Genomic DNA, 9921 nt, shown 5'->3' with positions numbered 1-9921 from the left:
CTCTGTGTGTAGCCTTGGCCATCCTGGACTCACTTTGTAGACCAGGCTGGCCTCGAACTCACAGCGATCCGCCTGCTTCTGCCTCCCGAGTGCTGGGATTAAAGGCATGCGCCACCACGCCCGGCTAAGTATGTGTGTCTTATCTTGTGGGGTTTATGTACATAGTGGAGTCTCATAAGAGACCAGAAGAGGGCATCAGATCCTCTAGAACTGGAGCCGTAGACAGTTGTGAGCTGCCATGTAGATGCTGGGAACCAAACCCAGGTTCTCTGCAAAAACAACCAGTGCTCTAACGCTAATTAATGAGGTATTATGAACCCAAGAAAATTTGCAGTGATGTTCCACCCAACACACTGCATACTGTAAGCTAACATGGGGTGCGTAGCTACTGAATGAAATCCCTTCATACTCATTTTTTTTTTAAGATTTATTTATTAATTTTGTGTATCTGTAAATACACCCGCAGGCCAGAAGAGGGCATCAGATCACATTATAGATGGTTGTGAGCTACCATGTGGTTCCTGGGAATTGAACTCAGGACCTCTGGATGAGCAGACAGCGCTCTTAACCACTGAGCCATCTCTCCAGCCCCCTCAGGGGTGGGGGGGCTTTTAAACACTCCACAGCATTTAACACTATGCCTGGCCCTTGACTACATGTACCCAGAAACCACTCTGTTCAGAATCTCCAGACAGATTCTAAGCATTCACATAATAACTGCAAGGGCAATGTGGCCAACAAGCCTCAACTCTCCAACCTGTCTCACTGAGTGCAACAGCTCCTGGTGCTCTTGCAGAGGGCCCTGGTTGAGTTCGCAGCACCCTCCTCAGTGTGCCTGTGACTGCGGTTCCGTTTAGACCCAACACCCTCTAGCTTCCTGGGGTATGTGCATACACATAGTCACACACAGACCCAAACAGCCTTACACATACACATGAATAAACATGGGCATGGAGACCCCAAAGAAAACTGACTCCCACCCAACAGCCTTCAACCAAAATAGTGTCTCAACTGGGGTAGGAGGAGAGGGGGTGGGGTGGGCAGGGCAGGGTGGGGCAAGGGGCTAGACCCACCTCTTCTCTTGACAGACCTCACTATATATCATTCTGGCTTAGTCTCCAAGGTGCTGGGATGCACAACCACACCCATAAGTGCTTTTTTTTTTTCAGATTTGTGTGTGTATGTGTGTGTGTGTGTGTGTGTGTGTGTGATGTGTGTGGGTACCTAAAGAGACCAGCAGGGAGAGTCAGATACCCCAAACCCAGAGTTACAGGTTGTGAGCAGCCTCAAGTCCACTACAGGAACAGGCACCCTTAACCCCAGAGTCATCTCTCCAGCCTTCAGGGTGGTCTTTCCTGCCACCAGGCAGGTCAGTGGTGACTTGTCAGATGGGAAGAGCAAAAGTAACAGGGGCGCAGACAACCCAGAGGACAGACCTAAACCAGTGCCCTGGCCATCCATATCTTTCTTAGCAAAAGTAACAAGAGGCCGAGGTCTCAATATTTTATTCAAGTTTTATTTTAAGTGATGTTAATTACAGCATTTGAAGGGGAGGAGCTAATTCCACACAAAATGGAAGACTCTATAATGTACCTATTAAACTGCTAAGAAATAAGAGTGGTGAGGCTACAACAGAAGTCAGTTTAGATCCCTAGTGTTGTCAGGGTGTGACCGCAATCACCTGCCCAGCTCAGGGCTGGAAAAACCGGAAGCTATTTCATACTCTGGTGCAATGGCAGAAAAAAAAGAAGCGGGGGAGAGGGAGAGGGTTGAAAAAAAGAAGAAGAAAGAAAGAAAGAAAAGAAACCACACCACAACACAGGGAAGCATTAAGTCCTGAATGGCTTCCTCCGTCATGCCCACCCTCTCCGCCCTAAAATGGCACAGAAGAAACAGCTAACCACACCCTGAGAACTACTTTTGGTGTAAACCGGGTAACTGATGGGCTAGGATAAGAACAGGGCATCACGATCTGCTAAAGTGTCCCTGTCACAGAGGTGTGTACATGCTTCCCGGCTGTTAGGATTGGGACACCTGGGTCACTCAGGAAATCACAATTTCATCTGGAGAGTGGATACAGATTTACAACGGGCCCACACATTCCCAGCTTCCACTTGCAGCCTGGCATCTCCAGAGGGGCTCCTCCCCAACCCATGCCTACAGCCAAAAGAACCCTTTCTGGAATGGGGTCTCTGCTGTACCTCTGAAGTGGTAAACACCTTAAAGCCGAGTCATCCTTAGCATGGAGGTGTAACGTGGTATTTATCAATTCTCGCATCCCCAACATACAACATTAAAAGGTACACTAAATTCTGAAGGTAGCTATGCTGCAAAATAGTTTAAAATTAACGATTGTACAATATTCATTTATGCTTGAAATTCCAGTCCTAGACCAAGCTTGTGGCCACCCGCATTGACGTTCTTGCCATCCAGCAGAGCTGACAGTGTCAGTTTGATTCCTGTAGGGAGAAGAGAGAGAGAGACACCCGGGTACAGGTGTGGGGAGGGAGGGGTGACAGTTGGAGGAAGGAGGAGGAAAAGGGGGAGGGGGAGGGAGGAGAGACAAAGGAAAGAGAAAGAGAAGAGAGGTTAATAACAAAGCCAAACTCTGTTCCAGGTGCAGTAAGCAGTGGCCAAACGAGGTGACCCTTCAGGCTGAGTTCTGTAATACGACCTGACCTACAGCTATCCTCAAATAAACACATGCCGCATGCTAGAACACTTCTGGAACCCACTTCCTTTTCCCTCTCATGTTTCCCCACCCCCACCCCCACCCCCCATGAGCCTGTCAACCTCTGGTGCTACTCAGTAAGCAGTCTGAGCAGTACTGCCTTACAGGGAAGCCCTATCCTGTAGTAGTCACATTCATCCTTGTAACACGCATGCGCCCATGCGCACGCACAAGCCCGCGCTCACACGCACTAAACTTCTTTTCCTGGGACTTTTACTACTTGTAATTTTAGATCCAATGGGCTGATCTTCCCTGGTGGAACTTGATCCTCGTATCACATAATCTGCCCTGAGGGTTCCAGGGATTAACCCCTGGAGCTCTCACACACCAGTGAGAGGCTGGGACAACCATGCAGAGCCACCCGCCCGCCGCTCCTAAACCCTTATCTTTCTATAGTGAGGATGATGCCAGGCTGATTTTGACAACAGCCTGGAAATAGCAAGTATCACCCACCAGGAAAAGGATGGAAGGAAATAACCAGAGATGTAACATGAGTTAGCCCAGGTGGTTTCCTTCTGGATTTCTACTTCTCGTGCCCTCTTTTTCTTTTTACAGTGTCTTCACAACTCCTTTATAAACCTCTAACTACAAAAGTTTATATATTTTCATCAGCGGTGTCCCTCAGCAACAGCAGAAGTCAGCACGGACATGACAGAACTAGCTTGGCACACAGGCGGCACATACCTGGCTTCAGGGTCTGAGTATACCCTAAGCCAATCAGGCTAGAGTTGTTCACTTTGGCCTGAAAGAAAAAAAAGATAAGCCCAAGTAAGATCAGAGTCCCTTGCCCGTGAAAACAGGGTCCCACTTGTCTACCGCCAAACTAAGCAGCCGCATCTTACTCAGCTCCCAGGTATCAGAACCCCATTGCACCTGCTCATGGTCACCCCATAAAACTCAATATGAGATGTGTCAAATGCTTTCTTGCTTCTGTGATCTCCCAAGGACGAAGCAAGGAGAATAAGGGCTCTTGGCAGGCTGTTCTAACTGCTCCTCTGTGCTCCCAACATCCCAACAAGACCATCTCTTGTCCTTTGGTTTTATCTACATGCATGCCTACTAGTGTTGAGAGAGCTGAGTCTGGTTCCCAGGTCAGGAGACTTAAAACAGCTATGAGTTACGCCAACCAGCAAAAAAACGTCTACAACACGACACTTCCTCACTCTGCCCCCCAAAAGGGGGCCATCTGCGGTGTGACAACAGAAGCCAGCTCAACTGGGTTCACCACAAGACCTGTGCAGTCGGGGGCCCCTGAGCAGTGGCAGGAGGTAAGCAAGACTAGACGGCCACTGACCAAGTCCAGGGTTTTGTCTTTGTAGAGACGTGATCTCACTATGTAGCCCAAGGTTGCCTTTTTCAACTCCTGCTACATGGTGGCTAAAACAGCCTCGAATTTCTGGTCCTTTTGCTTGCTGGTTCTGCAGTGCTGGGGATCAAACACAGGCTTTCTGTACGCTAAGCAAGCACTCTACTGACTGAGCTACGTCCTCAGCTTTGTCTTGGTTTGTTTCTTTTTCCCCCCAATAATGTGGCTGAAGTCTAGGTCCTTGTTCACATGCTGGACAGGATACATCATCCTGATCAGTGATTTTTTTGGGGGGAGTTGGGGGGGATGTTTCGAGACAGGGTTTCTCTGTGTAGCCTTGGCCGCCCTGGACTCACTTTGTAAACCAGGCTGGCCTCGAACTCACAGAGATCCACCTGCCTCTGCCTCTGGAGTGCTGGGATTAAAGGAGTGCGCCACCACCGCCCGGCTCAATCGGTGATATCTAAATGTGTACTGTAGGTTCTAAAAACAAAATGAAAATGGGAACAGGAATAAAACATTTAAGGGAACCCCTCCTTACAGGGACGGGCTAGAGGCTCCATAGCATAGCAGTCTGCCCAATCCCAGGTCCCGACAGATATCTGCTGTGTGCTATGTGCCTTTAAGGAAGTTACCCAATCAACCTCAGAAGCATTCAGCTCCTCCAGTGTGAAAATATCAATGATATAAAAACCATGCAGGTGTCAGGCAGTGGTGGAACACCCCTTTAACCCCAGGCAGGCAGATCTCTGAGTTCAAGGCCAGCCTGGTCCACAGAGCAAGTTCCAGGACAGCCAGGGAACAAAGAGGAACCCCTATCTCCATGCGGGGGCAGGGAAGACACACAGAAACCATGAAGGCCAGTTGTGGTGGCACACACCTTTACTCCCAGCACTGGTGAGGCAAAGACAGGTGGATCTTTGTGAGGTCTTTACAATGAGTTCAAGGCTAGCTAAGGCCACATAGTGAGACTATCAAAAGAGAGACAGAAAGAGAGCTGGGCGTGGTGGCAAATGCCTTTAATCCCAGTACTTGGGAGGCAGAGGCAGGCAGATCCCTGTGAGTTCGAGGCCAGCCTGGTCTACAAAGCAAGTCCAGGACAGCCAAAACTACACAGAGAAATCCTGTGTCAAAAAACAGAGAGAGAGAGAGAGAGAGAGAGAGAGAGAGAGATATTCATTTAAGTTTTTGTCTCAAGTGGAATTCAGCACAAGCATCATCTTTGCCCAGTGAGAGAGCATCTAAGAGAAGAACAGAAAACCCTGTCAACCATGTGAGGTGGGTAATTCTCAGGCACCCACCGAAAAGCAGGCGTCAGGGTCGACCTGATACTTGGCTGCTATTCCGAAGCGAGTGTTACTGTTTCCTGCTGTCCAGGCAAGATTGACAGCAGTCTCCAACTTCTTGTTCACCTTCTGGTAAATGGAGCCACCAAACTCTGTCCCGTCGTTCCTGCAAGAAAGCACAACAACCAATGTCCAGCAGTCCAGGGAGGTGAGCTAAAGCCCAGGCAGAGTCAGCAGCTCCAACAAGAGAGCAGGGATGCCAGAAATGGACTGAACCAAGCCAGGGTATCGAGGCCAAAGTTCACAAAACAAGTACTGAAATACTGGAAGCCTAACAAGAGGGGGACAGACACCAAGAGTCTCGAAGTTTCAGAAGTTAAAACATCCCACCCAACACTGGGAACTCTCAAAGTCATCCCAGACTACTACCAAAGCAGCACAGAACCTCAAGCTTACTTCCAAATGCTCTTTTAAGACGAAGGCAGGGGGCTGGAGAGATGGCTCAGCAGTTACGAGCACTGACTGCTCTGCCAAAGGACCTGAGATCAATTCCCAGCAACCACATGGCAGCTCCAAGATCGGACACCCTCACATATGCATGTAGGCAAAATATCAATGCACATGAAATAAAAATAAAGTATTAAAAAAAAAAAAAAATGAAGGAACAGGAGAGATGGCTCAGTGGTTAAGGGCTCCGCCTGCTCTTCCAAAGGTCCTAAGTTCAATTCCCAGCAACCACAAGGTGGCTCACAACTATCTATGATGAGGTCTGGCGCCCTCTTCTGGCATGCAGGTGTACATACAGCAAAAACACTGTATACATAATAAATACTTTTTTTTTTTTAATATTTATTTATTATGTATACAGTATTCTTCCTGCATGTGTACCTGCACTCCGGAAGAAGGCACCAGTTCTCATTATAAATGGTTGTGAGCCACCATGTGGTTGCTGGGAATTGAACTCAGGACTTTTGGAAGAATAGCCAGTGCCCTTAACCTCTGAGCCATTTCTCCAGCCCCCAATAAATACATTTTTTAAAAGATTATTTTTATGATTGAAATTTGTGTTTCTCTCAGATCATCAGTATCCATCAACCTCCACATCCAGGCAGACTCTCTCCATCCCAACGTGCAACCCCTCTGCCCGTCACCCCTCCATTCAGCAGTCAGTTAGCCATCAACCACATTAATGCAGAGAATGCTGTGCACTCCTGATTACCCACCATGTGGTGGGAAACAAAATGCTATCAGGTCTGTGGCTCATTGACCCAAATGACTGGGGAGAAAAAAAAAAAAAAGCAACCACTCCAGCCCCATACAGGAACATCCCATGGTGTTGTAAATGAGATTGCACCCCGCATCCCCCCAACACATACACACACACTTAAATACTACTCAGTCCTCAGTTGGTCAACCTGTTTGGGAAGGAGGTGTGGCCTTGTTGGAGGAGGTATGTCCCTGGGGGCAGACTCTGAGGTTTCAAAAGACCCCCACCATCCCCACTGCACACTTTCTCTCTGCCTCTCGGTTGTGGATCAAGATGTGACCTCTCAGCTGTTGCTGCCACCATCCCTTTGCTCTGGCGTCATGAACTCTAGCCCTCTGAAACTGTAAGCCCAACTAAACACTTCCTTCTATAAGTTGCTTGGCCGTGGTGCTTTGTCACAGCACTAGGAGAACAGCTAAGACAACCCCCGCAAAACACTTACACATTAGTATGAAGCTGGAATTCATCCGTCTTGTAGCCAACTGCGAAGTTGCTCTGGGTCACTCGGGACTTGGAAGTCTCAAAATTCATCTGGTAGCCAGCCAGCCAGCCCTCATAGCCAAGCACCAGAGCACCCCGGATCGAGGGCCCAGCGATGTCAAAGTCCACGTCACAGCCTAGGTTGATATGCTCCCTCTTGTACCCTGTCTTGATTTTAGCATTCTTTTTCCTAAGAGAAAAAGGAGAAAGAAACTGTATTACAGCTGAGCTAACTCACCTTGATACAGTCACACTAAGAGCTGTAAACGCTTTGCCTGATCCCAGTTTGCATAGGAGGGTAGGGAATAGAAGTGAGGCTGGTGGTCAGTTGTCTGTAACAGCTGCTGAGACACAGGCAGGATACAATTTCCCCTGAGCACAAATCCAGTCAGCAAAAGGCTACAGTAACACTGTGCACACCGTGGGAAGAGACCAGAACCTGAGAGCCAAACATGTTCCTCTTCTATCCTCTCCCTATGCCTAACCCAACACCCTACACAGGCATCTGTTGGGCAGCCTTGCTGTTTTCCAAGCCTACAGAAAAGAGGCATGGATTTCTGAGCTACCCACCCAGTAATTGGAGGGACATGGTCATCTTTGTGGCTCAGCCCATAGGCAGTGAAAAGAGCAAGAACCCTGGACCTGGAGAGGTTTGGAAGCTAAGATCGCTTACACCGAGCGCTGGGCTTCAGTTTCTAGAACCCACACTGGCAGCTCCCAACTGCCTTGTAACTCCAGTTCCTGGGGATCTGACACCTTTCCTGGCCTCTGCAGGTGCCTGCCCCCGCCCCAGTGTGGTACATATGCATACACTCAAGCACACACGCGTACACATAAAATAAATAATAAGTCTTTTCCCTGCTAGTGAATACACTAGCAGAGCTTATGCCACCGTACTCATGAGACCCTCCTGAGCTCACAACTGCCTCAAGAAGGTGGAACGTGAAAACCGTATTCTGACCCCTACAAGCACACTGTGGCATGTGGGCCATATCCACACAAATCAAAATTTTAAAAAAAACAAAAACAAAAACAAAAAACGTTTAAAGATCAAGTCTATCAAGTAAAATTGGAACTACATCAGATACAAAAGAGATGACTTCCTGGCCACCTGCTTTCTCAGCCTAGACCATAGAAACCACGTCTTCTCAGAGCTCCAAGGGTAACATATTCTTGCCCACTCCTGGACTTATTCACGGTGACATTAAAGGTTCCTCTGCAGCATTGCAGACCGTGGCTCTAAACCCATTCCCAACAGAGCCACTGATGTTTCTTGGAAAATGGCCAGTTAACAGTCCAGGGCAGCAAACACACAAAGTAAGCCCGAAGCAGCTCTGTAACAGCTTACCAAGAACTGGGCAAACAGACCTAATTGCTAAAACAAGAAATCTCCCACCCAGGGACGTCAAAGCACCGCTAAGACCAGTATTGGCAATAGACTAAAAAATATTTTTAAAATTGTTTAGGGCCAGGGGGCTGGAGAGATGGCTCAGTGGTTAAGAGCACAGCCTGCTTTTCCAAAGGACCCTGGTTCAATTCCCAGCACCCACATGGCAGCTCACAACTGTCTGTAACTCCAAGATCTGACACCCTCACACCAACACACACAAATTAAAATTAAATAAAAGTATTTTTTAAAAAAATGTTTAGGGCCAGTTAGGGCTTAAGGTACTGGCACTAGCTTGCAAGCTTAATGACCTGAGTTCAGTCCCCAGGACCCATGTGATGGAAGATGGGAATTCCTGAGGCCAACACAAGGGGATCACAACTTGAAGGCCAGCCTGGGCTACGTACTCAGATCCCCGTCTCAATAACACATGAGTGGCACACACCTGGACATGGAGGCAGGGGGATCAGGAGTTCAAGGCCTGCCCTAGATACATAGAAACATACAAGGTCAGACTGGAACCTCTCTCAAAAGACAAAACCAACAAAAAGCTGCCATCAACCACAAAGTGGTGCCTGTGGCAGAGCCCCTGACCAGTGGTGGGTACCACAGTGCCTCCACTCACTGTCTCATGGGGTTCTAGCCAGGGGGCCAAGAATCCCAAGAAAAAGGACAGGGCACAAGCAGGGACTCAGATTCCCCTGGGTTTCTGCTCTTAGCACAGCTATAGAGGTTTTGCTTTCTCAAATGTCACTGAGATATTTTTTTAAGCTACTTAAGCAGTAGTGCTAATTTGACAAGCACTCAAGAGAGGCGTGACACACACTGACGGTTAGCAAGCAGGCTTTATCTGTGGAAGGCAACGCTTGTGTGGGTGCTAACCCCTAAGTGGGGTCTGCAGTCCCACCCAGCTGTTGCCTACACTGGGCTCAGGGGGGCAGTGCTTTCCAGACATCACCAGAGCTTCAGGAACCAGTGCTGATTTCCAATGAGGCATCAAAGCTCAGCTACCCAGCGCACCTAGCGCCCACAGCTACGCCCTCTAAACACCATTCCCAATATGAGGAGCCAGGGCTCCTGGGAGAAATGGCTGACAGGATTAGGGAAGAAAGAGCCTAGGATGAACTTCATACAGCTTCCAAAACAAGAAGCAGATGAGCTGGAAGAAAGGAAGGAGAGCTCCCCCGAAAGCCCATGCATGTCAACCTGAAGGAGCTCCGAACTGTCACAACTGCGACAACGTGAGCCACAATGTAAATCATGCAAATGAGTATAATAAAGTCACAGAACACATGTCTGTGCATCTACACTAAACATAAAAACTCATTAGGGGCTGGCAAGATGGCTCAGCGGGTAGCGGTGCTGGCAGCCAAGCCTGAGGACCTGAGCCAAATCCCTACGAGTGGCACGGGAAAAGGAGAAGAGCAAACACAGCAAGTTGTTCTCTCATGTCCACATGCACAC

General features: G+C 48.5%; 1 protein-coding gene across 1 annotated transcript in view; it reads right to left on the bottom strand.

The window, feature by feature from the left end:
• Positions 1–1496: 1496 nt before the first annotated feature.
• The window catches only part of Vdac1 (voltage dependent anion channel 1), a 28771-nt gene continuing 20346 nt past the window's right edge, over positions 1497–9921 (bottom strand). The window contains exons 6-9 of the mRNA XM_051167445.1: positions 7033–7260; positions 5339–5489; positions 3416–3473; positions 1497–2459 (exon numbers count right to left, since the gene is read on the bottom strand). Coding sequence (XP_051023402.1) covers positions 2368–2459; positions 3416–3473; positions 5339–5489; positions 7033–7260 — 529 coding nt within the window. The 3' untranslated portion in view covers positions 1497–2367. The remainder of the gene's footprint in view (positions 2460–3415; positions 3474–5338; positions 5490–7032; positions 7261–9921) is intronic.

This window comes from Acomys russatus, chromosome 25 (assembly GCF_903995435.1).
Source record: "Acomys russatus chromosome 25, mAcoRus1.1, whole genome shotgun sequence".
NCBI classification, from domain to species: domain Eukaryota; kingdom Metazoa; phylum Chordata; class Mammalia; order Rodentia; family Muridae; genus Acomys; species Acomys russatus.
Note: the sequence above shows the minus strand (reverse complement) of the source record. Positions and strands in the feature narration are given on the sequence as shown.